General features: G+C 55.7%; 2 protein-coding genes and 1 long non-coding RNA gene across 8 annotated transcripts in view; 1 reads left to right on the top strand and 2 right to left on the bottom strand.

Moving 5' to 3' along the window:
* Nucleotides 1-9,409, bottom strand: part of LOC109572094 (uncharacterized) — a 62,733-nt gene extending 53,324 nt beyond the window's left edge. For both annotated transcript variants that reach the window (XR_011561749.1, XR_011561750.1), the window contains exons 1-2: nucleotides 5,297-9,409; nucleotides 26-175 (exon numbers count right to left, since the gene is read on the bottom strand). This is a non-coding gene — a long non-coding RNA (uncharacterized lncRNA). The remainder of the gene's footprint in view (nucleotides 1-25; nucleotides 176-5,296) is intronic.
* SMPD3 (sphingomyelin phosphodiesterase 3) lies at nucleotides 87-27,040 on the top strand. Of its 2 annotated transcripts, none has more exons than XM_019978628.2 (8): nucleotides 87-162; nucleotides 14,104-15,633; nucleotides 20,652-20,727; nucleotides 20,839-20,994; nucleotides 21,507-21,596; nucleotides 21,777-21,840; nucleotides 23,600-23,762; nucleotides 24,016-27,040. In XM_019978628.2, exons 2-8 carry the CDS (start codon nucleotides 14,314-14,316, stop codon nucleotides 24,115-24,117), a joined length of 1,971 nt encoding a protein of 656 aa, XP_019834187.1. In that variant the 5' UTR covers nucleotides 87-162; nucleotides 14,104-14,313; the 3' UTR covers nucleotides 24,118-27,040. The 2 variants fall into 2 exon arrangements, with proteins under 2 accessions (XP_019834187.1, XP_019834188.1); XM_019978629.2 differs by lacking the exon at nucleotides 87-162 and adding an exon at nucleotides 9,502-9,639.
* PRMT7 (protein arginine methyltransferase 7) overlaps nucleotides 26,788-27,984 on the bottom strand; it is a 40,971-nt gene continuing 39,774 nt past the window's right edge. For 3 of the 4 annotated variants that reach the window (XM_070771953.1, XM_070771954.1, XM_070771956.1), the window contains one exon: nucleotides 26,788-27,555. In XM_070771953.1, the coding sequence (XP_070628054.1) occupies nucleotides 27,506-27,555 (50 nt within the window). In that variant the 3' untranslated portion in view covers nucleotides 26,788-27,505. Of the gene's footprint in view, nucleotides 27,603-27,984 lie in introns of all 4 variants that reach the window. The other variant, XM_019978627.2, reaches the window with a different exon arrangement.

Here is a 27,984-nt window from a genome sequence, read left to right as displayed (position 1 = left end):
CCCTAGGTCTTTGTGCCCGGCTCACCTGTACTGGGCTGCTCGGTGACTGTTGAGTTCCGGGCACTTCTGTGAACCGCTCATTTCTTTTCAGGTCCTTGACTCCGAAGTGAGTGCTCCCTCTTCTGCCAGAAAGACGAGAAGCTCCCAGCGGCGCCTCCTCAGGTATGAGGGGCTTCTGGAAGGGAGAGGGGGATGGGAGAGGACCCTTCAGGCCTCCCTTCATAGATTACTTATCCACATTTTATATAAAGAGTTGCTGTCTGAGATTGAGATAAGGTTCTGCTTCTTGGATAAAAAGTTTGAAAACACAGCTCTAGTGTAAGCAGTCTGGGGCAAACAGTTTGCTCCCATTCTGAACCCACCCTCGTGGTTCAGTGCCTGCAGAAGGGGTATGTCTGACGCAGGCAAATCTATGGAGACTGAAAATGCAAACTCCTTCAATAAGGCAGAAAAAGATTGAGGCAGTATTTTGCAAAAATGAAGGAATACAATTTAAATATCCTGGAAAATACAATCAGATATCATTTCCCACTGAACTATAAAAAAAGGTTTTTTTAGTGCAAAACCTGGAGCTGGCAAGGATACTGTGAAACAGGCACTCTCAAATGACCTTCGAGAAAAGCAGTGTGGCAATGTGTATCAGAAGTTTTGAACTTTACCTTGTAATTCTAGTCTTGAGTCCATCTCAGAGAAATAAGTCAAACCATTAGAATAAAAGTGGAAACCAGAAACACAGAGACCCCTGGAAAGTTCGGAACCTCAGTCCAGTAGCCAGGACAGCAAGATCATTTTAAGAACCTGCTCCCTCCCAAATACGCAAATTAGATGCTTTCCTGGTTTCTCGGGGAGGTCACCAAGCTGGGGGAAGGGAGATATGGGGGTTCAACGTGATGATGACTAGATGGAAAAACAAAAAGGGAGCTGGATGAGGCTGGCAGTTCACATGGAAGATTATTGGGGTCTTCACTAAGGGATCAGTGGGGGTAGGTGACAAATGTAACCTTCAGGAACTGGAAAAGGGATGGGTAAGAACAGGCAGGACAAGGGGGATAGTGTGGTGAACTTGTCCCAGAGGTAGGTGGGCTTGGTGCTGGACAGCGCTCACTTGCATATTTTGCACGTGTTTGCATATCATTTGTATTTAATCTTGGTGGAAATGCAGAAAGGAAAGGAGAATTGAGATCCGGTGACTAGGCTACACCGCTCAGGGACTGTTGTTTACTTTTCCGAGTTTCATTTTTCTTATCTGTAAATGGAACCAGTGGTATCTGGTTGGGGTGGTTGTACCATGTAGATGCACCATTCAGTGTCAAGAGCTCATTCTGGGATATGCGTTCTGTGCAGCATCTGCTCAGATTCCCCATGAGGTGGATCTGTTTGTTCTGCCTCTCTGAGGCTCATTTCTAGTCTCCCTCATGTCTCTGCCATGGATGGGCTCATAGCCACCCCACCCCCCACCCCCTGCACAGAGAGCGAGCATGGAGGGGAGGGAGGGAGAGGATGAGTTTGAGGTCCTGATGGGCCACCCTGGATGAACTGGATTGCTGACGCCACCCAGGCCTGCAGGGGGCAGTCAGTCAGTCAGTCATCAGGGGTTCTAAGTATCTGCCTACTCTGTGCCCAACATACAGGTGATGGGATAAAATAGAGTGCCTACAAGGGGAAAAAGGAGCTCAAATTCCCCAGGACTGGAGGTTGAAGTGGGTGGATGAGCTCCCAAGCGGGTGGTGTCACCATGTGGGCAGGGTCCCTGGCCCTGCAAACACCTCACTGGGCCACACACAATAAGCCCTCCCTTCCTTTGTGTGATGAGATTTGCCAACGTTGCTCAAGCCTCTTTCCTTTGGGATGAGATTTGCCAACGTTGCTCAAGCCTCCCCTCTCTGGGTTCTGTGTCTAGTGTGGTAGATCTGAGCATGTGGGAGGCTGGTCATCCTTCTGGTGTGCAGCCAGCACAAGGGCAATAAATGCATGGAAACTGCCAGCTGTCAGGAGAGAAATAGCTTGTTTCAGCCTGGTCAAAGGTCTCTAGTTACCCCTGGGGCCACAGAGGAGGGGACTGGCAGTGGTTGGTTATAAGACCATCATCGTGACTTCCAAACCCTGAGCGCCTCTGCTGAGGCTTTTGCACAGATAATAGCTGCAAGGAAACGGCCTCAGCAGAGGCATGGAGCACGGGAAGGGCTTGGGGGGAAATTGCGAAGGTTGGGTGGTGGTGGGGATGCCCTGGGACTTCAGAAGTAGGCAGGGTCACTGAGCAATCAGGCTGCTGGGCCTGCCTGCTCTTTCCTGCCAGGTGCGTCACTCTGGGGTCAACAAGGACCACTAAAAGTTTAGCAGGCAATGTGGTCCGATGTGTAGTTTAGAAAGGTGCCACCAGCTGCCACAAGGACCAAGAAGGGAGGCCAGCTCCAAGACCAGGTGATGGCTGTCACAGGGTCTAGGTGGGACAAGATGAGGCCTGAATTGGGTGTGGCCAATGGGAATGGATGCCAGGGATTAGGGAGGCAGAACCATGGAGGAGGAGGGGGTGGGTATGGAAGAGGTCCAGGGACCTAGGAGTACTCAGGAGACAGAGCTGGTGTTGGAGCAGTGGAGGAAGACAAATGATAAACTTTTAAGGGAAGATGGAGAGCTGGTCCACTACTTAAATTCATGGGATCAGAGATCAGGAGAGACACCTGGGAATAGGTAACCCACAAAAGATCAACCAAGAGAAGAGGCAGGGGAAGGTACAGCATTTCCAGGGTGTGGGCCAGGGAGGAGGGAACAACAAAGGGCTCAGAGAAAGAGCAGTCCCAAGGGCAGGGAGGGAACGAGAAGAACAGAGGTCCAGGACCAGGGGGAAGAGCTGAGGGACAGATGAGGAGAAGCAGCTGAGGTGTCCTGTTGGGCCTGTATCTTAGAGCAAATCTGATTGAAACTGCATAGACTGTTTTCTCAGTGGTGCTGACCTCTGTTCCAGAAATTTTCTTTCCAAATCTCTACCAGAAAGGCCAATAAGACACCCTCTCCACCTTCTGTCTAGCAGTGGGGGGAGAGTGCAGGTAGCCTCAAGTTGGGGGCTGCCCAGACTCCCAGCCTACCAGAGGGTCACAGCCAGAGGGTCACTCAATCCTCCCAGAGCACAGCCAGCACGCACCGTGTGCTCTCACTATTCTGAGACCCAGGATGGGATGCTAACCAGACATTCTAAGCACTTAAGTGAAACAAACCCAAGGAGGGTAAACTGCAAGTGAATGAGTTGGAGCCCCCTCTCAGGGCCAGTTTCCACGGCTGCCCCTCCCCTGCTGTCTCCTCCTGGCCTGTAACCTGGGTCACTGTGGCCACCAAGGGCACAGGCTGGCAAGCTGGACTCCTGAGTGTCCCTGTCCTCCTCGTGCCTACTTGCAGTTCTCTCCACCTCACCTCCCTCCCTTGCTCAGTGCTTGCTCCACCCACCACCCACCACTTTCCTGTCTCCATCTAGGACACCCCCACACTCAAATATACATACCTAGAAAGCAAGGCTCTGCTCCCAGGAATTCTGGGGCAGAGTGAAATACCCCAAGCAGTAAAGGTGCTGCCTCTGACTCGCAGGGATGGAAGCCAAGCACCCCCAGCCTCCCGCCTTGACAGTCACTGCCCTGCCTCTGCTCCTGCCCCTCCAGCCCTGGCAGGCACCATCAGCCAGCAAGACCTAACAGTGTCTGACCATGCCTGGTCCCTGGGCTCTGACCCCACCAAGCTGCTGGCTTCATCTCCAAGCTCCCTCTTCCCATCCCCTGCAGGCCCAGTGTGGCCCCTGGGACCAAGCTGGCACACCTGCTGTGCAGTACCCTGGCCCCTCTGAGACACCCATTGCCTTCACTGACAGCTTGTGGGGCAGACCTAGTCACTCGATCCCACCCAACTGCAAGGGGCCCAGGAGATGCAGTCTTGCCTGATGCCCACAAAGTAGGCCCAGAAGAAGTAACGCAAAAGTCCTGTCCTAGGCTTGCAAGCAGGATACAGGCTAAAGCGAAGAAAAGCCTACCCGGATCTTCACAGAGTGCTTATCTTTTTAAGTCAGTCACTGTCTACACTAGCACGTCTACACCAGCCATCTGGGGACATATGGTCTCCAGCCAAGAGTTCTTTTCTCCCTTTTCCGAAGTGTATGATTCAGCAGCAGGTGTAGACAGGGCACCACTACCAGACAGGCAGGGATTCACTGGAACCCAGAGGCTCAGAAGACCCTTGGAAACAGGTTTGGTGGCAGCAAATAGAGGGGAATGGGGGGGCTATAGACCCCCCAAGACAGCTTCCCTGTTGGTCTTTGCTGTGGACAAATACTAATTTTCAGCCTTATTCAAATGAAGCTCTAAGTCCCACTCCCTGGGGTAGCAGACAGCACCCCTAATCCCCTCCATTATATCTTCTGGAGCAGGCCCAGGACAACCCTGCAGGCTGGTCAGAGGCCTCCCTAAGCAAGTAGTTCATAGTTCAGCCAGAGCTGGGCCATCCTCCTTCAGGAGGTCTTCTGGTTGGTTCTATCAGAGCCAAAGCCTCCTGTGGTATCCTGAGCAGAGGGAGGACCTGAGAGGGGCAGTGACCAAGGGTCCAAGGTCTTTGAAGAGGCCCAGGACCAGGGCCTCAGCCCTCAGCGGTAAGTGAGCCCAGAAACTCAGCCCTCGGGCCCAGCTGCCCAGGGCTATACCGGAAGGCTGGTGAGACACTGATGCCTGATTTTATTTACTCATCCGCACTGATTTGCTTTTAAATCTTCGCATGAATTCTCCTCTCTACGACTCAGTTTGTTAAATGTTCTTTGCATAGAAAACCTGAGGTTGAGTGTGAAGTGATTTCCTTCAGAAGAATTTTAGCAAGTCCCTGCCATGTCAGGGAGGTGTATTGTCTTCATCTGTGTTCTCTGGTGCCTTGAAATGTCTGCATGCTCTCAGTGGGCCAATCCATTCCAGGAGGAAGCGCTGTACTTGAAATGCAGCTGAACACTGAGTCTGCATAAATCCTGCCATTTGTGTGGACTTGTATTTAAAGCTCTACTCCCACAGAAAGTATGCTGTCACTTGTTCTTAAGTGAAATGTGTTCCCAGCCTTGTTCGGCTCAGGAACCATTAACATCAGCTCTCATGTCAGGGAAGCAGGGACTTGCTGGGACAGAAGCCTCAAAAGCAGAGCCTGAGAGAAGCGAGGTTCCTCCTAGTGTTGGTCCCTGAGGAGGGCCTCTCCTGAGTGTGGAGGTGGTGCTGGGCAGCAGGGAGCTGGTTGGGGGCTGGTACTCAGTCAGTCACGTAGCAGATACCCCAGGGCTCACCTGATGCAGGTGACGTGACCTGCTGGGGAGTTCCAGGATCCCCAGCTTCCGGCCACTTGCCAGGTGAGGCTCAGGCGCAGACCTCAGCACACAGGAGGCTCAGAGCTCTTGAAGTAAGAGGCCCAACCCCATCCAGATGCTCGGCTGTTCATATGTGGTCTCTCCAGTAGTCACAACTGCCTGCTCCAGTCCTGTCCAGTCAAAGCCAAGTGGAGCAGACCCTGTGAATGGGGCAATCTCAGACCTGATATTCATCGTGCAGGAAGCCCTCATCACCCAAGAACACCCCTACCCCAGGCTCAGCCACCATGAGGGCACAGGACTGGTGGGCACATATGAACTCCAGCCCTCAGCAGACTCTAGGCAGACAGATCTGGCTGCAGACAGATGCTTGAGCCTAAGATAAGGGTAAATGGGAAGAAGAGAAGATGCCACTCAGGATGGCTCAGATGTGGATTTAGATATCAGCCATCATCCAGCCTTCTCCTTAATGGCCCCCTTTTCAGTTACCAATAGATGATTCTGGAATGGCAGGCCATAGAGGGCTGGGTGGCCAGATCTTCAAACTCAGCCCCCTCCCACGATGGAGCCCACACCCCAAGGGCAACTGACCTATGACCTTGCAGCACAAAGTCCTGAACCCAGATGTACAACAATTTTAAACACTAGGTGGTATGGGGCGCCCTGGTGCATCTACCTCCAACCTGCTTAAGATTTGCTTTCCAGTCATGCAAAAATTGGCTTTATCTGGGCTTTCTGAGCTCTGACATGGAAATGCCGAGGCTGACTGATTGAAGGAGTGCCACAGAGCTGCTTGCAGCCTGTTCCTATTCTCAGAAACCACATGACGCATTAATAGCTCCCCTGGAAAGTTTCTTTTTGAAAAATTTTATCACCCCTCTACCTGCATCTGGCTTCTGCACAGGCCTGTGACTTGGGCTTGCACGAGCAGCCCACAACAGACAGTCCTGCCCGGAGATGGAGGCTCCTGCACCATCCCTGCCCCTCACGTGGGAGAGCAAGCAGGGCATATTTTCTGTCAAGCAGCCGACCACACAAGGAGGAAACTTTGAAGGTTCCAGCTGTATCTTCAGGGCCATGGCAACAAGGAAATTAACAGTAATAGTAGTAATAAAATGGGCTTCCCTGGTGGCTCAGTCGGTAAAGAATCTGCCTGCAATGCAGGAGACTCAGGTTTGATCCCTGGGTCAGGAAGATTCCCTGGAGAAGGAAATGGTAACCCACTCCAGTATTCTTGCCTGGGAAATCCCATGGACAGAGGAGCCTGGCGGGCTACAGTCCATGGGTTGCAAAGAGTCAGACATGACTGAGACCACCACCACCACAGTAATAAAATATTACAGTCTTCCCTCAGTATCCACAGGGGATTGGTTCCAGGACCTCCCACAGACACCAAAGTCCACAGATGCTCAAGTCCCTTAAGGTCAGCTCTCTGTGACTGCAGGTTCCACATCCATGGATATGGAGAACTGAGGAACCACAGAAACGGAGCGCTGACTAGTACTGTACTAGAGATGTGTGAGGCACTGTGCTAAGCGCTGCCCGTCTGTCATCTCCAACTACCCTGAGATGTTACTATGTGTGCTTAATGGATGAGGAAACTGCAGCTCAGAGACTCAGGCAAGCACCCTATCCAGTATCGGCAGCAGGGCTTGAACCTGGCACAACTGACAACAGAGTTTGTGCATGGCTGTCTCTTGAGGGATGCTCATGGGGCACAAACCACAGGCGCCAGGTCTTGCCAGGCCTTCAGGGAACTCAGAAGAGAGACTCCCCCTTTGCCCAGCAGGCAGGCCAGGGGGCACCACAGGAGGTTTGCACAGGAAGGAAAATGATGAGAATTAAGTTTTAGAAAGATGAAGTAAAAGGTTGATATTAGACCAGATCCTTTTAGTGGCAGAAACCCAACTCAAACTGTCTAGAGCAAGGAAAAAGGTATTTTGCCAACCCATTAATTAGAAATTCTGGGGGCTGTGTTGGCCTCAGGCACAGGGAAACTGAAGCTCAAAGGTGTCACCAGGACTCAGCCTCATTCTGCAGCCCTAAGGTCTATTTTCCTCCAAATTGGATTCACTCTCCAGGAAGGCTCTGGAAGCTTCAGGTTCTTAGTGCTTCCGTCTCAGAGAAAATGCAGGCCTCTTGCCTGAGGGGTCCAGAAAGAGCTAGGGTTATGTGACCATGTAGTTGGGGGTCAAGAGGTTGTGGTGCTGAGTGGCCTGGTAGGGCTCACTGCCCCCCACCCAGATGGCTGCGGGGCAGACAAAAGTGGGTCTGTCACAGCCAGAGAGCTGAAGCCAGCTAAGATTTGGGCCTGTGCTGGTGCTTGAGACTCCACTAGAGCTCCCAGGCTGGTGGGGGCTGATGTGCAAACTGGCACGTGCCTGATGAAATGGGCAGATGGGGGTGTGCAAGGGAGGGAGAGTGTAGGAGGGGCAGGGAGGCTGGGGAAGGCTACAGGAAGGGGAGGCAGGGACTCTGACTCTGGAAGGGTGAACAAGCGTCTACCTGGCACTGCTGTGTCAGCAGAAGGCATGCTAAGCACATGTGTGGACACTGGACCCCAGTCCCCAGTTCTGCTTCTGGGACTTGGTTTGCAGGGATTAGCCCAGATTTGTCTGACCTGCTTCACTAGGAAAGGCATCCTCTTCCGTCGTTCTTTGTGTCCTCCCAGCCATGAGCTGACTCCAAGTTTCAGCAGCTCAGAGCTCATGTTGCCATGCCAACCCCTCCCAGCAGGCATCCAGGCAGAAATGGGCCGCCCCGATCTCAGCGCTGCCAGCTAGGCGAGCACATTTTGATAATTGTATTGGAGCAGTCTTCTCCACCTTCCTTGAGGAAACCTGGGGCTTGGCCCAGCTCCTGCTAGACATGAGCCTGTGGACACGATGAGGATAAGAGGAGATCCCACTGCTCCAGTACTCTCAGCCCTGCTGCCAGGAAGAGCGCTCAGCAGGCATGAGGACCAGATGGAAGTGAGGGAGGGCCTGGGTCCAGACTAGCCCTACATGGGCAACACCTGACCCTCACTGAATCCCCAGAAGTTCCCAGAGCAAGGCTTAGAGACCCCGGAAGATGGCGTGGGCTTCCTCAGAGGGGGCAGGGCTTGCCTTCACGAGCAGGACTGATCTGGCTTACTCACTTTCGCACTGCAGGAGAAATGTAATTCAAAGTCCGCACTCCTGGACCCCGTGGGCCTCTGTGCAGCTCACCGTGGGGGCCAGCACACATGCTAGGTCCACTTCCCAGGAAGCTGGAAGTGGGCTAGCATCTCGGTGCCGGTGCCAGGGCTGTCCATTGCGGCTCACCCACAAGGGCTATCGGGGACCTGTCTCTCTACCCTCCTATTCCCTGCATCTTCACCCAAACAGGACCAGGCCCTATTCCTGAGGATGCCCTCCCCAGGGGGATGGCAGATCAGTCAGCCCTGGAGCCCTGAGCACAGTGACTTTGATGGAGCTCAGGCCTCTGAGCAGTCTGAGGCCCCATTCCTCATGCTGTGGTGGCTGTAGGTCACAGGTTAGCAACCAGGGGTCTCCATGGTGACATGTCACCGCAGATCATCAGTCACCTGCAGGAGCAGCTGCTGGCAGTCAATGGCCCAGGCGTTGCCTGCCTGGGAGTGGCTGGGCCTGTGACCTCCCAGGTCCTGCCCAGTCACCTCTTCCTCTCTCACCTGCAAACTGTGGAGTTCTCTGCTCCTTTGTCCATCCTGGCTCCACAGCCCAGTCTCCTTGTCACAATCAGACCCAGTCCAGTCCTCACCACGGTGGGAGGAACAAGTTAGTGAAGGCCACCTCTGAGGATCCGAAGGCACTGCAGGTCAGTGCGGGGCCTACAAGTTCAGCAGGTGAGTTCAGGCTTCCCACACAACAGCACACAGAACCAGCTTGTCTTGTCTGCAAACTCCACTGAGTTTACAGGTCAAGGAGAGCAAACAGGGCACACAGGGGCCAGCGTCAGGGAAGGGTGGTCAGGGAGGTCCTGCAAAGAGCAGGGGAAGGTAGGAAGGAAGCAGGGTCAGCCCTGTGAGCCGCGTGACCTCTCTAATCCCCAGGATGGTCCTCAGAGGAAGGTATCGTTACTCCCACGATGAGACAGAGCCTGATTCCAGTGCCAGGATTTCAATCAGGTCAGCCTGACCCTTGAGCCCGTGCTGAACATTGAGCAATGCAGCCAAGGGTGAGGAAGCGAGTCAGGGGTTCTCTGCTTCTAGAACAGAGTGTTTGAGTCCTGGGAGCCCTCCCTTGAGAGCTGTGTAGACCCCTTCCTGAGCCTAGAGCTCAGAAGTGACTATGAGGACCTGAGGGTGTCTGGAATGCCAGGTGAGTTCTGGAAACACTAGTTTTAGGGAAGAGGTCATCCCAAGCTACCCTGGAAGCCACACACCAGGATTCACAATAGGGATAATCCTGGGAGTGACTGTTGGCTTTAAAACAGAAACCTCAAAAAAGCAACGCTGCCGTGTGCTTGGCTGGCCACAGCTCAGCACACAGGGCCTTTAAGGGATCCATCAGCTCCATCAGAAATGGCCACAGTGGACTTTGCTTGGCAGAGGTGCCAACCCCAGGACACAGAAGCAGAGATCTGGGCAGGGAGGAGGGACGGGTGTTCTCCCTGGGAGAAAGAACTCTGGCCGGGGACACAGACTGGACACCCATGCCCCGCCATCCTGCCCTCCAGCCTGCTGAGGACTCTCGGGCTCCCTGAGAAGCTGCCAGCCTCCAGTGTTTAACTTCGCTCTTCTCTTTGGTGGGGAAAGTGTAGATCAGACTAATTAATGTGTTGTTGTTTGTTTACCCTCCTTTCATTTCACTGAGACAAAATAATTAACCACAAAGCTTTAGGAACTGGCTCCATTGGTGGCAATCCCTTCTGTGTCAACTGCGTCAGCAGCTCCCATGCCTGGAGGCAGGGACTGTGAGCGGCCACAGGGCAGGGGGGGCAGCACCTGAGGTTCCCTCTGTCCAGGACACTGTGGGAGGGGGGAGGTGGGGGGCATTCTGGAAACAGGACCCAGGGGAGCTGTGAAGGGCCAGGGTGCTTGGATCTACCCCATCTTGGAGAAGCACCATAGTTCTCTGGGCTGCCAGCCCATTGATGCCTGAATGGGGACAAAAAACATTCCTATGACCAATCCAGGGGAGGCAGAAAGGTCACACCTACCACTCAAGCAAGGCTAGGGAGGGAACTTGCCCAGAAGTGTTCCTGCGGCCACAGCAGGAGTGAGGAGGACCCAAGGAAGTTGCAGGGGGACACCCACCCCTTAAACCATTTCTCTCAGGAAGCCTTTTATTAAGTGAGGCTGCATGTACCTGGCCAGGGAGGGCAGGGGCATAGAGGACCCCTAGACAGAGACTGGGAGACTGGACTTTGTCCCCCGAGACAATGAGACCACCACTGGGAGAACATAATCAGATTGTTTCCAAAGCTCCACTGACTACTGTGCAGACTGTGGGTCTGGGGCTTGTGGTCTGAGACTGGTGGTACTGGTTGGGGCGGTGCTCAGAAGATGGTGTTGGTTGGGCCGGGCTGATGACCTCAGGCTACAGAAAGAGGGGAGGGAGACGGGGGAAGAGGCCTGCTCTGTGACACTGGGCCAATGTCCTGGGGTCCCCAGGTGTCTGGCCTGGACCCTTACCCTCAGCACCTTGGTACCAACCACAGGTGCTGCTGGCAGCTGGGGTCTCTCTGGACAATCCCCGCACCCTCCCCAGCCAGAGGAACAGGACCTGCAGGCTCTTCCTCTGGGCCATGTCCTCTCCTGTAGCTCTCGCTCCAGCCAGTCTGAAGTTGGCAGACTCCACATAATGAAGTGTGCCAGTCTGTGTACACGCTGTGTGCCAGAGGTGGTGGGGGCAAACCCATCAGGCTACATGGGCACGTGAGTGGGCTGTCAACCCAATTCCAGGTTAAACTCACATGAAACTGCTAGGATTTAAATAAAGAACAAGTGAGTGTGTCAGATGGCAGATGTGGCCTACCTGGGCCACCAGCCTCTCCAAGCCTGAGTCACAGAGGTAACACTGCTCTGCTGGGGGTGGTTAGAGGAGACCACGGCACAGAGGGTCAGCAGGCTTGCAGCAAACCCTCCAATTTCAACCACTGTCGTTACAAAGTTGGTCTTGGGGCCCTACGCCCACCAGTCTGGCCCAAGTTCACAGGCCCCCTGAAACAGCTGAGGCCATCAGGGTGAGGACATCCCCCAACCCGGGGTCTGGCCTACAGAGGCCAGGATTTGGGCTGGATGTGGAAGAGCTGGTGAAAGCCACTGGCTGAGTCCGAGGCTCCAGGACCCACAGCAGCTGGCAGGGGGTGGGGGGTGGCAGGGGCGGTGGGGGGTGGGTGGGCACAGGACACTGAGGCCTGCTCTCTGACCTTACCACAGGGAGCCCTGTTGCTCACACCTGAGGGGCTCCTAGTCAGATGGCTGTGGTTTGGGTAGACAAACCTGCTTTGAAACGTAACCTTCCAGTGTTTGCTTCAAAGCGATTTTCTCTAAAGGAAGTAAAGATCTTGGTGAAACACATTCTACAGAACCAGACACTACCACCAGCTTATCTTTCGACATGAAGCTCTGTTCTGGGGAGAGCACCTCACCCTCATGTCAGACGATGGCTGCAGGACAGCAACTGGGTGACGGAAACTCCCCCTCCTTAGACCGTGAGGCAGGTTGATCTGCATTTACTCACTCATTTCCTGAGCTCCTGTTGGCGCAGCTCCAGGGGCCCCGGCACCCTCAGGGCAGCTCTGTCTCTCAAGGAGCCCCCAGTTCCGCAAGGCGGCAACCTCATCTCACACGCAGTCATGATCTAGAACTGCAGAGAGCAGGCCATGCACAGGGGGCACGGGAGCCCCCAGTGGAGCTAACGGAGCCACCTAGCCGGGGGCACAGAAGGACCCGAGGAGGTGATCTTTAAGCCGAGTCTTAGAAGACAGGAGATGAACTAGATGACAGGCGGAGGAAACAGCAGGGCATGGGCAGGAAATCACATTTGGAGGCTGGGAGGTGAACACGAGGAGGGCTGGGGCCACAGACAGGGGTGGGCTTGGCTGGGGAGATGCAATGCCAACAGGGGCTGAGCAAGGCTTCTGTGGGGCTGAGGCGTCTGCAACCTGATCAGATCACATCAGAGTCCCTCCAGCTATCCTGTGGAGGATGGCCTGATGGGGAAGAGGCCAAAAATGGGTGGCATGTGATGCAGTCCTGGAGCAGGAGGGGGCTCCACAGGGGCTTGGGTGGGTAGTGGGGACTGATGAGATGTGGGAACTGAGAGAGAGGGCAGAGTCCAGATGATATCCAACTTCCAGCTGAGGTGGGCCAGGAAGGCAGGAGGAAGAGAGGGCATGCGGCCAGGATGGATGGCAACGGGGACACAGACCCCCAAGGGGCCATGGCAGCAGACCGGCTGGGCCAGTGAGATGATGAACAGGAAATGAGTTCCCCAGCTGATCTGGCCATGAAACTCTGGGTTATGTTTGTACCAGCTGCACCGCAGAATGATCACCCTGGGTCCCTGGAGGCTGGGTAAACACTCCAGAATCTTGTCTTTATTGATTCTACGTTTAGCACAATGAATGCACCTGTGGCCTCTCCCAGGCGGGACCCTGAGCCGGCTCTAAAACCCATGGGGGTCCCATATGGGCTGGGGTGGACTTACTCTGGCAGTTCTGGGCCTCAGTTGGGCCCTGGGGCTTATCTCAAGGACTTAAGGGGGAAGTCACAGGACCATCAGGGTCCCCTGTAACTGGGACTCTGAGCATTCTAGAGCTTGGGAAGAGCCATGCTGTGTGCTTGGGTCCCCATCAGGCAGGGGTTCCTGCAGGAATGGGAAGGCAGAGATGGTCTGATGCTGCAGGCTGGGGCACAGTGAAAGCCTGGTTATGGGGGGGCCCTCCTCTCAGGGGTCCTGCCAGCCAAACTGCCCTCTGCCCCAGGACCCTCTAGCCCCTTTTCTCTGCAGTGTGTTCCCTCACTGTCCTGTCCCAGTGAGCACCTGGTGACAGGTGGCTGTGTCCACAGCTCCTGGCTCAGGCTCATCCCTCGTCTGTTCTAAACACACCCCCTGGCTCCCGATGGGCTGCTCCAGGCCAGTGTTCTGCATACCCATAGCCTGTGCTCAAATCCTGGGCCAATTTCTAAGCAATTAGGTCACAAGGTCAAAATGGTCACCTAGGGAATTACCTGGCAGTTCCGTGGTTAGAACTCTGAACTTCCAATGCCTGAGATCCAGGTTTGATCCCTAGTTGGGGAACTAAGATCCTGCAAGCCACAAGGCACAGCCAAAAAAAAAAAAACAAACCATGAACTAGAGGCAGTCACATCATTAGTCAGTTTCCTCCAAAGAACCAACAAACACTTTGCCTGTGTTTACAAAGACAAAGAGTGCCAGGCTGCCTTCTGGCCCCAAACACCCCCATGTGAGCCTGCTGGCTCCAGCCTGGTTCTCGGAGCAGTCCTGCTGGGGTCAGAGGAGGCAGGAACAGGGTGAGCAGGGCAATGGCTCAGCATCTGATCTACCCAAATAAAGATGAATAAAAGCCCCTCACTTTCTGTGTTGGGCTTTCCTGGTGGCTCAGTGGTAAAGAATCCACCTGCCAATGGAGGAGACGCAGGTTTGATCCCTGGGTCGGGGAGATCCCCTGGAGAAGAGAATGGCAACCCACTCCAGTATTCTTGTCTAGGAAATCCCATGGACAGAGGAGCCTGGTGGACTATAGTCCATGGGGTTGCAAAGAATCAGACACGATTTAGTGACTAAACAGCAACCACACATTCTGTCTTGCAGGTTCTCAGCAAGCCTTGGTGGCCCAGCATGGCCCACTGAAGGAACCATGACTGGCTGGCTGACACACACCACTGACCATCCAGAGTCGTGTCTCACCAGGAGGTGACCCTCCTCCAGCTGCTCCCCTACTCACCCGCCCCACCCAGGAAAGCGCTCTCGCTGCCAGGGACACCATGTAGTAGGGCTGGCCGCAGTGCCCAATGAGCTGCGATGGTTTTGTACACGACCCCCTTTCCCAACAGCTGTCTGTCCGCCCTGCACGCCGTGTCCTGGGCCCTCATCTTCCCGTGCTACTGGCTGGCGGACCGGCTCCTGGCCTCCTTCATACCCACCACCTACGAGAAGCGCCAGCGGGCAGACGACCCCTGCTACCTCCAGCTGCTCTGCACCGTGCTCTTCACGCCCGTCTACCTGGCCCTCCTGGTCGCCTCGCTGCCCTTTGCATTCCTTGGCTTCCTCCTCTGGTCCCCACTGCAGTCTGCCCGCCGGCCCTACGTCTACTCCCGGCTGGAGGACAAGGGCCCCACCGGTGGGGCGGCCCTGCTCAGCGAATGGAAGGGTACAGGTCCTGGCAAAAGCTTCTGCTTTGCCACCGCCAACCTCTGCCTCCTCCCGGACTCGCTGGCCAGGCTCAACAACGTGTTCAACACCCAAGCCCGTGCCAAAGAGATCGGGCAGAGAATCCGCAATGGGGCCAGTAGACCCCAGATCAAAATCTACATCGACTCGCCCACCAACACCTCCATCAGCGCTGCCAGCTTCAGCAGCCTGGTGTCACCACAGGGCAGTGATGGTGTGCCACGGGCTGTCCCTGGGAGCATCAAGAGGACAGCCTCTGTGGAGTACAAAGGCGACGGCGGGCGTCATCCTAGTGATGAGGCTGCCAACGGCCTGGCTTCCGGGGACCCAGCTGATGGAGGCAACCTTGAGGATGCCTGCATCGTGCGCATCAGTGGTGATGAGGGGGGTCGGCCCCCTGAAGCCGGCGATCCCGCCAATGGGGGCCAGGCCAGGAACGGGGCTGGTGGGGGCCCACGGGGCCAGACACCCAACCACAGTCAGCAAGATGGGGACTCGGGGAGCCTGGGCAGCCCCTCGGCCTCCAGGGAGTCCCTGGTGAAGGGCCGGTCTGGGGCTGATGGCGGCAGCGGGGAGCCGGGCGCCAACAGCAAGCTCCCATACAAGGCCTCGGTGGTGAAGAAGGCGGCCATGCGCAGGAGGCGCCACCCGGATGAGGCCTTTGACCACGAGGTCTCAGCCTTCTTCCCTGCCAACCTGGACTTCCTGTGCCTGCAGGAGGTATTTGACAAGCGGGCGGCCGCCAAGTTGAAAGACCAGCTGCACAGCTACTTCGAGTACATCCTGTACGACGTCGGGGTGTACGGCTGCCATGGCTGCTGCAGCTTCAAGTGTCTCAACAGTGGCCTCTTCTTTGCCAGCCGCTACCCCATCATGGATGTGGCCTATCACTGTTACCCCAACGGGCGGTTCTCCGACAGCCTGGCCTCAAAGGGAGCGCTGTATCTCAAGGTAGGGGGGGCCTCCACCAGCAGGCCTGAATTTGGAGGGTAGGGGGGAGGCAGGCTGCAGCTGGTCACTCTCTGGGAGGGCAAGGGGCAGACAAGGCCTTTCATGGAGCTGAATCAAGGGGCCCCTGGCTCAGAGACAAGGAAAATAATGCACAGATAGGAGTCAAGGCTGGAGAAGGCAATGGCACCCCACGCCAGTTCTCTTGCCTGGAAAATCCCATGGACAGAGGAGCCTGGTAGGCTGCAGTCCATGGGGTTGCTAAGAGTTGGACACAACTGAGAGACTTCACTTTGACTTTTCACTTTCATGCACTGGAGGAGGAAATGGCAACCCACTCCAGTGTTCTTGCCTGGAAAATCCCATGGACAGAGGAGCCTGGTGGGCTGCCGTCTATGGGGTTGCAGAGAGTCAGACATGACTGAGGCGACTTAGCAGCAGTAGCAGCAGCAGGAGCCAAGGCTCCAGACTGTATGATCTCTGCATCACCATTTCCCTGTCTGTAAAGCGGGGGCAACGTAGAGCCTACTCATGTGGTGGGAGCCATGTGGGAGGGGCAAGGCCTGGGAGCTTCTCAGGGTGCCGGTGGTGAAGGTGGCAGACGGTGCTGAGAGGAGGTGGCAGGGAGCCCCTGCTCTGAATCACTGCAGATAAGGGGGTGCAGCTTGCAGGCAGAGTTCTCAGGCCCGGCTGTTACCACAGCCGCTCTCTCAGGCCACCAGCCCTCCCGGCCGGGATGTCCTCTCCCTCCTGGCTGTCACGCAGCTGCCACGCCAGGCACTCTGCCCACCAGCTCCAGGCTTCACTTCCGGAGTCACTAATTAAAGTGAATCATTATTATTTCTGCTAATTTGGATGCAATTGCAGGAGTTTTTAGACCATGGTAATTTGGTCATTACATATTATCTTCTCCTGAGCCTGACATGCTCAGCATGTCGACTTTCTGCTCCCTATCCAAAAGCTGCTTTTGGTGCCTCCAGAGTTTTCTAAAGCCCCGTCTGGCCAGCTGTTACTGAATAGGCGTTTCTGCCCCTAGAGGCAGCAACTGCTTTGGGTGTGGATTCTCTCCGCACTCCCCTTGAGACTTCTCAGTTCCGCTAGCAGGGGTCCATGATGGAGGTGACTGGTGAGGCTACTGGGGAGGACCAGTGTCGGGGGTGCTCATCCCCAGGCCTCAGCTCTGACCTGTCCAGGAAGCTGCTGCCTGTCAGCCAAGGTTCTGCCAGGAGTGAGGGCCGAGGCGGATCATCTGCACGGAGCCTGCCAGGGCCCCAGCCCAGCACCCAGACGCCCCCACTCCTGTGCTCAGGCCTCTTGTGTGGCTCAGCAGGTGCAGAGCTGGGGTCCCCAGCTCTCCATTCATAGCCTGAGATGCTGAAATTGAAGACACTCCCTCTTATAGGAGACCAACCTCCCCATTCTGGCATGTGGTTCGTCACTGTTTCATTCCACAGATGTATTTTTGTCTCAGCAGCCGGAGTGACTTTCTGGGGAAGGAGGCGCCATGCTGTCCGTTTGGGGGTTGGGGGAATGTACCCTTTCCCTTGCACCCGCCCTACTACAGATGGCTCAAAGGCCAGGGTCCCCCTTAACCCTGCTCCCAGCCCACACACCACCTCTTCTTCCTCTCTCCCCTCAGGCCAGCACCCCAACTATCATGCACACCAGGGCCAGCCCCTCTGCCACGGAATCTCCTCCCAGCCCCTAGCTCTCTGGCTGTTCCTTCCGGGCCTCTTCTCACCTGCTCATCCTTTAAACACTTGTGCCTCTACCTCCTGGATCTAAAACTAGTCTGCAGATATGTTTAATTTGGTTCCTGCCATTAAAAAATTTTTCTTGTTGGGCAACATTTAAAAATCAAGCTATTTCACATACAGCCCAGTTTGCAGCTCCTCTCCCCACCCTGGCAAATCTGGCAGCACCAGGCCTGCTACATTCTGCCCAGCTCCCAGCCTGAGTTGGGGGGTTGGCAGCTCCCAGAGCAGACAACCCCACTTAGCCAGCACTCTTCACTGCTGAGTCGTTACCATGGGCAGTCAGCCCCAGGAACCTACCCTGGGGTGCCTCTGCAGCTCCCATTTCCAGACTTGCTGAGGACTCTCTAACCCTGAGCCCAGTGAATCCACCCAGGCTCCCAACTTCACTTCCCAGATACCTCTGGGTCCACCTTGTATGTCCAGCTGCAATGTCATGGCTCAGGCCACCATTCCTCTGAGATTTGGGACTGTCCTCCCTCTTATACCATCCTTCTGGTGTCGGGTCTGACTCTTGTCACCCTCTTCCCACGCCTCGGGGAGAAGCCAGCCTCCACCTGCCACCCTCCCCGAGCTCTGCTCCAGCCGCATCCTTAGGGGCCTCCATGTGTCACCATATGTCAGTGGAGCTTTCCTTGGTGGCGTCCAGCACAAGCCAGTTTTCCTTTGCCGGTTCCTCAGCCCTGGCCCTAGGGCCTTGCACCCCACCTCTCCTGTCAGGCAGAACTCAAGAGTGGAGCGGAGGTGCCTGGCACACCAGAGCCAGCTCACCTCTGTGGGTGACAGCACGCCTCTCTCTCCACGTGGAGGAGTGAAGTAAGTGAGGTTTCAGGATCCAGCCCCGGCAGGGCCTGGCTGCTCCCTTCACCTGGGGTTCCCCACCCAGCCTCACCTCCCTATTCACTTCTTGAGCTCCTTATCCTCAGAGGGGGTCTGAGAGATGCCTGAGAAGGGAGGGAGGGACTGGACCAGCTTCTGCCTCCTAAGCAAGAGCCTGGTTCTGGGCCCTGCCCTGTTGACGGTCTTTGCCCACTAGGACTAAAGGCACAGCCTCTCAGAGTGATGGTTTGTTTTTGCAAGTGAAACACGAGCCTCTGCAGCTCCCCAGGACTCAAGCCCGGGAATCAATAAGTCCCAGCACTATAAAGCAGATCTTGGACTGACTGGAGGAAGGGGGTGGAGGGGCTGCTGTACCTTCTTCTGGGTGCCTCCCCTCCGGGAGGGATATCCTCAGAAGTAGGGCCTCCTGCACTTGTCTCTGTCCCCGCCCAGGGCTCAGCACAGGGAGGTGACTCCAAGTGCTGAGTGCGGGGCTCCTGCACTAGAAACATCACATGGCTGGCGGCTGAAAAGCTTGGCTCAGTCACCAGCTCAGAGAGTAGCGTAGGGCAGGGGGAGGAGCTGGGTGTGAGGATCAGATTTCAACCTGCCTCAGTCACCAGAGCCTCATGACCCCAGCCACCGATGGTGTTAACTTTAGTGTAATCCTCATAGTTGCAAGGCTCCAGTAAGGCCGCATCCATGAAGCAGCTGGGCATGAGTATTACTATTGAGAAGAGAAAACAGGCTCTTGGCCAGAGGATGCAGAGAGCACCATCATGTGGCCTTTGGGGGCACTGTGGTTTTAAACTGTGTTGTTTTTGCAACAGGGGGCACCAATGGTGTGTGATTTCCAAGGGATTCTAGAGGCAGGGGTACCATTGGGCTGAGCTGTGTGTTCGGACTATGGGCAAGACGTGAATGGTGAACGTATGAACTTATCAACAGTCCCAAATCTGGGCCCATTATCAAGTAACCAGACATCAATCCACCTGGGCACTGGAAAATGAAAGATGTACACCTTGCCAGGCTGGGAAATGAGATGAAGAGCTGTGGAAAGCTCAAGGTGTTTAATAAAGAGAAAGTCCTCATGGAGGGGAATGCCAATCTGACTTCAGCAATAGAAGGATGGACACCTCCCGAGGCTCTCAGAGCAGAGGGCCCGTGCTGAGTCCCGGCCACCTCAGCTAGAGGACAGGCAGAACTCTGCTCAGTAGAAGCCGGGGCACCCGCCCTTCCACTGCCACACCTCAGCTAAGAACTGGCCTCCATGGTCACGCTCCCTGGAGACTTCCCAGGGTTCAGGGTCTTGTCGTCACAGAAAACCCAGGCCAGAATAGATTAGCAAAATTTGGGGAGGACAGCTGAGGCTCGGAGGGAGGAAAGCCCAGAGAGGACGAGGGTGAGGATCCAGTCAGAAGCCTCTGGTCAGGGTGCCCGAAGACGGAGCCTCCAGCAGAGGGCCTGAGAACCCGAGGTTGGGTTGTCAACCCTCACCTCCCAACCACAGCCTGACTAGGGCTCAGGCTTGCACCACACTCACCACTGGGGGCCGAGTTGTCTGTGCTGAACAATTGAGGTGCTTGTTTTCATTACACCAACCTGTGGAGACGGTCTGCCAGGGTCACCTGTGGTTGGGCAGGGAGTCAGTGAGCTCTCAGCCCCACTCCACCTGCCAGGGACTCTGTCTCCAGTGGAGGAAAACAAGAGGCAAGGACAGGTTGGGCAAGTAGAATGAAGAGGCCCCTGTGGAGGAAGGGCTGAGCGTGGGGTGGCAGTCACAGGGGGGCTGGGGTCAGCCATGACAGGTGCCATGGAGACACCAGCCACAGCTGTCATCCCAGATCTGGGGACTAATGGGAACCACGGCCAAGAAGCAGGTAAAATAATTGCTCATGAAGCCAGAGAGGCAAAGACTGGGATGAGAAGACAGAAAGCAAGGTCCAAGGCCTCTCACGGGGACAAGGGTATTGAGCTACGTGGCTGGGCCACATCCTAGAGGGAGCCTAACTTAGACTTCAGAGGAACAGGCTCCACGTCATGATCAGGTCCAGGGTGTGACCGAGGGGAGGAGGAAGGAGCCACGCGAGTGGACAAAGCAGCGAGGGACATTCGTGGGAACACTCTGGTCAGGAGATGGCAGGGGTTTTGGGAGGAGGTCTGTGGTGGTTTCTGCATCTCTCCCCCACAAAGCGCTGCATGAACTGTCGGTGGCATTCACCCTGCCATGAAGTGGGTATTTCTTCATGCATCTGCCTCCCACACTGGAGCAGACGCTCCTAGAAGCAGGCAATGTGCTGTTCTTCTTAGGCCCAGGCTAGCCAGAAGTCGACAGAGCTGGGTTTCTGAGGGTTAGACCTGGCTGGGGTCGGGCATCGCCAGCGTCCCTTTGTGCTCAGAGCAATGGTAACTCTAGGTCTCATCACCAACACTTCCTTCCCACTACAGGTGCAGGTGGGAAGCACACCTCAGGACCAAAGAATCGTCGGGTACATCTCCTGCACACACCTGCACGCCCTGTCAGGTAGGGTCCAGGGACCCGAGCTTCAGCGGGTGGGATCCTCAGTGGGCTAGGATTCGCCTGGCAGGGGTCCTGGCAGCAGCCTCATCACCTCCCTGTGCTTCCGCCCCACAGAGGACAGTGACATCCGGTGTGAGCAGCTGAACATGCTTCAGGACTGGCTGGCTGACTTCCGAAAATCTACCTCCTCGTCCAGCGCAGCCAACCCCGAGGAGCTGGTGGCGTTTGACATCATCTGCGGAGATTTTAACTTTGACAATTGCTCCTCCGGTGAGGCGGGCTCCTCCCCATTAGGGTAAACCATGGAGGAGGCATGGGCTCTGCTCCTCAGGAGCACAAAAGTGGGACATTTAGCAAGACTGTGATTTCTCTGCCCTCAAGAAATCCTAGAAGAACCCCTGCTCTGCCTAGAAAGCTTAGAGGCCACCTTGCTGGAGGTCAGGAGATGCCCTGCAGATAAACCTCTGGCAGTGAAGGCAGGGAGCCTCTGAAATCCAGACTAATGGGGTTAGGTCATGATACTCACCAGGTCTGTATTCAACTCTTACTTTGTACCAGCCACAGTTCTGACGGCTGTTAGAGGGGCCGTTCTCAAGGACACAGAAAGCCAGTGACAGATGAACCACAGCTCCATCTGTCCAGGAACACAGACCCTACCCAGAAGCAGTTATCCGAGGGACAGGGATCTGATGACTCTGGTCAAACCGGAACCAGAGGCAGGTAGCCCTCCAGGGCATGCCAGACACCCTGAGCCCCATAGCACTCCTTCCCTCCCTGCACAGATGACAAGCTGGAGCAGCAGCACTCCCTGTTTACACGCTACAAGGACCCCTGTCGCCTGGGGCCTGGGGAGGAGAAGCCGTGGGCAATTGGTGAGCTGGGGCTGGGGACAGGCACGGGGTGGGAGGGGCACTGCTGAGGCCTGACACCCCACGGACTTCCTGAAGAGACCACACCATTGCGGGGAGGGGGGCACTGAGCTGCCCAGCCAGCAGAAGCCCTGGGCTTGCCCCTCCTGCCCACAGTAAACTCTCTCACCCCCTTGTCCCCAGGAACTCTGCTGGACCAGGACGGTCTCTATGATGAGGAAGTGTGCACCCCCGACAATCTGCAAAAGTAAGTGGCTGGCACCCACAGTGCCATGGTCAGGCAGGTAGGCAGACCCAGGCAGCTCCCAGGTCTGGGATGAGCACGAACCCAGACTAGGTGTGGAGAGGTGGGCTGTGTGGGCCGATGAGAGCCCACAGCTCCCTGGGATGAGACACCTCTTAAAAGCGTCAGGGATGCAAGTTAGGGGTGGGCAGAGGCTGTGGTGAACTTCATGCCCCAGGGGTATCCTTACCAAGAAGAGGATCCTGAGGAGGCCTGGGGTCTCGAGGTGGTTTTTCTTACACCAGCACCCCAAGTCTGGGCTCATTCTATCAGAGCTTGGCCTGCCCTGAGCCCCAGCCTGCCTCAGGCACAGGAAAAAGGACCATAACCTCCCAGGGCGAGGCCAGGCACCGCAGAGATCCCTGTCAAAGGGCCCTGGGGATGGCATCTGTGGCAGGGGACCAGAAGCCACCAATCAGACAGATAAAAACACAGACAGAGCTAACACAAGCCAGTCAATGTAGAGACAGATCCACCCCAGCCAAACTGTATTCTTGAATCTGAGACTTCTGAAAAGGACACATTTGAGAGGCCAGCAGCAGAGCCAATTTATAATTCACAGCCCGAGACAGCCCAGAGCCCCAGCGATGGTTCCTTGAAGCTAATTTCAGCCAATTAATTAGATTATAGACTAAATTTGAAACATCATCCCAGGCCGAGAAAATTATCTTTTTATGAGATGACGATTTAAAAATGACTTATCAGTAACTCTTAGATCACTGATGCTAGAATTAATTATCAAAGGCACAGGACAGGAATGGATTACATTTCTGAGATGGAAAGCTGTTCTGTGTGTCATCAGTGTATACATCTCAAGGCTGATAAAGACCTTGCAGAAACTTGTGTTTGCTGCCACGCCTGTGCAGGTGCCCTGTTCATGTGTCCAGGCGTTAGTTGGGTGGGTGGGCCTTTGCAGTGTCTCTTGGTGGCTGTGCCTCTCGCCCCAACACTGCCCTCTGAGATGGGGTGTCCCTTGAAGGCTCATTCCCAATGATGCTCGGACTCTGGAGGTAACTTGGCAGGAAGCAGAAGGTAGACATGGAGTCAGAAGAGACCTGGACTCAGGGCATAACGTTCCACCTGAGCGCCCTGCCCTCCCTGCAGAATTCTGACCAGCAACTGTATCAGTTTCGTTCCTCTGAAAAATGGGGTGACAGCCGCATCCCACCTTGTTCCTTTCTTAACACACCTGGTCCTCAAAGTGTTCTGGGGTCTTGGGGACAGACTGACACAGGAGTCTGGTCCTGGGATGGGGTCTGGGTGCTTTCCTGGCTACCCTGCTGACCTGAAATGGGAGTCATGGGGGGCCTGGGGACTTCCAGAAGAGAAGGGTCTCTGACGTTCACCGCAAAGATCAAGTTCCCCCCAAACAGGATCCTATTAGCTCAGAGCACAACACTACCCTGGAGAGGGGGTGGGCAGTTCTGTCCCCAGCTTGGTTACAGGTTTTAGGTGGTGCCAACATTCTAGTTCAGAAAGGGAATGTGAGTGCTGCTGACCCCAGGTGGGCATGGGACACTCCCTGGCAGTGGCTCAGTCAGTCAGGAACTCACAGGCTCAGACCCAGTCTCTATCCACCCCAGTCCCTTTCTGGGCCCACGGAGAAGACAGATCTTAAATGTAGGGGTTTGGTCTGACTTGGGGGACGAAATGTGGCTCCACCCTTAGGACCTGGGGCTGGGGCTGTGCTCACCTTGCCTTCCTGTGCCTTCTGTGTGAGCAGGGTCTTGGAGAGTGAGGAAGGTCGCCGGGAGTACCTCGCCTTCCCCACCAGCAAGAGCCCTGGGGGAGGCCAGAAGGGACGCAAAGAGCTGCTGAAAGGCAACGGCAGGCGCATCGACTACATGCTGCATGGGGAGGAGGGGCTGTACCCGGACTGGAAGGCCGTGAGTCTGGGCTGGGCTGGGCTGGGCTGGGCAGCCAGGCTGTGCCCGTAGCAGGACATTCTTGCTCTACACCCCTTGGCAGCACCGAGCTCTCCTCTGCAAGTGGGACATGCCAGTCCAGGAGGCCTTTGGGGCCCCCCAGGATGCTCCCACTCTCTGCCTTCAGGAAGGTCCAAGCCAGGCCCCTGCTTTATAGGATGCCCTCTGGGTCTAACAGGGATATTTCTTCCTTCTCCCCTCCCCACTCCCGCAGGAGGTGGAAGAATTCAGTTTTATCACCCAGCTGTCAGGCCTGACAGACCACCTCCCGGTGGCCATGCGACTGATGGTGTCTGCAGGGGACGACGAGGCATAGACCAGCCCAGTCACCATGAGCAGCGGGGCCTCCGCCAGCCCTTTGAGTCGCAGTCCCTCCCTGGCCGTGTCCCCTCCAGCGAGCACCGCTGGTGCTAGCGGAGGAGGGCAGGGGCCCGGGAGAGCCGCGGCCAGTCCTGGGTGAGCTGGAACCAGCGCTGCCCGGCACCTCTGGGCACTCGCCATGGACAGGAGTCAGGCCGGCCTGGGGAGTCCTGGCTGCCCAACCAGTGCCATTCTTTCGAATCGTTGATTTTCTACAAATCTACAGCACAAGCTAGTTTATAACCCGTGGGTTAGTATGAGATCCGGGTTTCTGTACTCTTTGTATCTCTTCTCAAGCTTCGTCCAGGGTTCATTATTTCTGTCTGCTGCCACGTTGTCTCGCATGCCTGCACCCTCGCATGCACGCTGCCCGCATGCCACGTGCCACACCGTAGCCACAGACCCCTCACTCGGGCCTCACCCAAGGCCAAACTCCAAACACAATCAGAACCAGCCAAAGAAGCATTCCTGGACACGGGACCGCCAGCTCGCCGCCTCCAGCCTGGACAGCTCACAAGCAGGGACCACGAAGGCTGTGTCCAGTTACCAGCGAGCCCGGGCTCTTTCCCAGGGTCTTGCATTCAAGGGCGATTACATTTTAAAAAGAAAAACAGAAAAAGAACAAAAATAACCCTTCATTTTAAAGGGTCTGCAAGCCACAAGGGAGAACACTGTTCTTCCTGAAAGGGGCTCCTTTCCCCTGGCACAGCAGAGCCCGGGGCCTCCCTTGGAGACTCCAACGTGGGCCATGGAGCCATAGACAGGATTCTAAAGAGAAAGCATCCTTTTTTTTACAGGAAGAAGGACCACTCACGGTTTAAGGGGGGAGGGGGACTTCTTGTTTTGAAAACGGTAAGATTTGTAGCTTCTGTTCTGTCAGAACCAACACATTCTCTTTCTGCCTGATCCTGTCTCCCGTCCGGACACTCTTCTGGTTCAGGACCAATCCTCCCTTGGTGACTGTCCCTATCCGCGTGCTGGCTGAGCTCAGGAACTGTCCCCCTGCATCTGGGGGGGGCGGGCTGTGGCTCTGTCCTCCTAGGCCCATCCTCCACAGTGACCCCAGCCCTAGATGAAGGGACTTGGGGATCAAGGCGCAGAGCAGCCTGTCACCTCACCAGTGTGCAGCCTGAGGGTGGCAAGGCTGATGGCCACTGCTCGTCCCACACAGGGAGCAGTACTGGTTGGTGTTCAGGTGCACAGGCATCCAGTCTGCCACCATGCAACCAGGGCCAGCCCCGGGTACCTGTGCAGTGTGGCAGAGCCTGCAGGGGAAGCCCATAGCTCCTCATCCCACGGCAGAACTGCCTCTGCCCACCTGCCTTTCTAAACACACCTGAGGACGCCCCCTGCCCCCAGTCACACAGGGAGGGTTTTGTCTATTTCCAGGTGCAAGGCCCCTCCAATTCAGGGGGTTACTAACAACCCCCCACTGATCTCCCCTCCTCACAGCGCCCCAACCAACGTGCCACCTGGCTTGAAGCCAGTTTTGCCCGAGGCTGGGGACGTACCAGGACTCTGCTACCAGGAGCCTCCTGGTGCCAATATGCTGACGCTGTGCCTTGTCACCCACTGAGCTGCAAGAGGGACCAAGAGGGGCAAGGTCAGAGGCCAGGCCCTGCACTGGAGGGGACACTCCCAAGAGCTGCACACAAGGCGGTGCGGGCTGGTCTGAAGCCCCCTGGCCAGGGCAGCAGCTGGGCAGAGGGCTTCATTGCCTGGAGCACTCCCCTGGCCAGGCCCTCAGCCCCACCTCCCACATCAAGCCAAGAGGGCAGCTCACCATCCAGGGTACAGTCCTCCCTGGCTCTCCACTGCACCGCTCCTCCAGGGCCGTGGCTCCTGGGGCCCTGGCTAGGCTTCCCTGGGTCAGAGGCCTCCAATCCTAGGAGCGGCCAGAAATCTGCTCTCAGGTGGAGCTCAACAGGGCAGATGTGATACCCAGACGTCTGGGCCAGAGCCAAGGCTCCAGGCTGTGGGCCAGCTGTGTGCCCAGGAGAGCCGCGGAGGCAGGGCCTGGCTCCTGAAGTGGAATGACTCTAGCACAGCTTCCAGCCCTCAGAGGGGCTGCTGGAAGGGAGCCAGGGCACGGGGCACATGCTTCTCTCCCTACTCATGGGGCGGCCTTAGGCAAGTCATACCTCCCTGTGCCTCAGTCATTCTCCCGTCCTAACAAAGTCGCCTCTGCCCAGCCTGCCTGGTCTCCAGAGAAGGGCCTGCCTGCCTCCCCACTCCCCTTGCGCCGCCCTCTGGGGCCTCCAGTGCTGAGGCCGCCATTGCTCAGCCACGAGTTTCATCAAACCTGTGCACCCCTGGGGCTGTGTACAAGCCAGACTTTTCCATTTCGATTTTTAAAAAAGGAACACCTCAGATGTTTCTGTGGCATCTAGGCCTGGAAGGACGGACACAGGTGTCACCTAAATCCCCAAGGCTCTGCACCTGCCCGGGCCCAGCCTCCTCCACAGAAGCCAGGAGGCCAGAGGTCAGCTTCAGAGAAAAACGGTCACTTCATCTGTCCAAACCACCTTCAGTTTTAAGTATGGGTATTAATCTTGATGCTTTTTAACTATTGTATTAACTTGCTGAAATTTAGAAATACTGTTTTAAAAAAGAAAAAAAAAACAAACACTTTTTTAATTTCTGTATTTTTTTCTGTATTGTATCCTCATGGGACATTAGGGGTTTTCTATGGTAAGCACACCTAAGGTTTTGGTAAAAATGTTATCAAATACATTATCCAAACAATTCTTCCCTAGAAGAAAAACAATCTTTACACCTGATAAAGTATTTTGAAAAGAGAAGTGTTTTTTTTTTTTCCTTTACTGGTGCTGAAAAGAAGGATGGATAATGAGGAAAAAAAATAAAACTGTGAGGCTCAAGGCTGGTGTTCTGCACTTATTTGAGTGAAAAGCTGGTCTGGACCCTGCTTTGGCTCCAGCAGGCAAGGTGGCCAGGCAGGGCTATGGGGAGTCTGCCATGGAGGGCCTACCTTTCCTGCCCTTCCCCATGGGATGAGCACAGCCTGAGTCTGCCCTGAACCACTCAAAAACCAGGCCACTTGGGTTCTCTTACTCACTCCCTCTGGAACTAGAGTAAACAGCAGAACAGGACCTTGTGTGTGGGAAGAAATCAGGCTGGGCCTCCTTGGGACTCCCTGCCCTTCTCTGGCAAGGTGAAGTTGGGGTGCCTGCACTAGTACCCATCTGCCCAGACTGCTGGGGGATGAGGTCCTTTTGCTAGAAGGGGGCACGTGGGAAAAGGCTGTACCTTCAGGCTCCCTCCTTCTGCCGGCTGGTATCCTGGATCTGCGTCTGAACTGCTCTGGGACAGCCTCCTCCCTGACTTCAGAAGAGCAGCCTGGTGTCCAGGTGCTGGTCTTGGTCACCTGATGCTGCTGCACACGGAGGCCAAACCCTTACAAATGTGGATTGGGGCCATTACCTAGCAAACAAAAAGAGTCTGAACTTGGTCCTCAGTCTGGCCCTACCAGGGTCTTCAAGACCCAGAGCCCAGCCACATCAGTAACTCTGCCCATAGGAGCCTCTCTGAGCTGGAATGGGCAGGTGGACTCAAAGGTCCCCAGAGTGCAAGGCCAGGCTGGCCCAGCTCCAGGAGAGTAGCAGACCCACCCAGCCTGGTCAGCCCTGGCTCCCTCCCAGGGAGAGCAGGAGGGACACTGTGGCTGGGAAGCTCTCTGAGCACTTTAAAAGCCACTGCAGGTGGGCTCCTTGGTGCCTTCTCAGTTCCAAAATAATCCCCACTTCCTGCCATATCTGGAGCAAGAAGCCAGCAGTGCAAAAACACAAAACGGGAAGTGGTCTCC

The sequence above is a fragment of the Bos indicus genome, chromosome 18 (assembly GCF_029378745.1).
Source record: "Bos indicus isolate NIAB-ARS_2022 breed Sahiwal x Tharparkar chromosome 18, NIAB-ARS_B.indTharparkar_mat_pri_1.0, whole genome shotgun sequence".
Taxonomy (NCBI): domain Eukaryota; kingdom Metazoa; phylum Chordata; class Mammalia; order Artiodactyla; family Bovidae; genus Bos; species Bos indicus.
The sequence above is the reverse complement of the archived record's forward strand: the minus strand, read 5'-3'. Positions and strand labels throughout refer to the sequence as shown.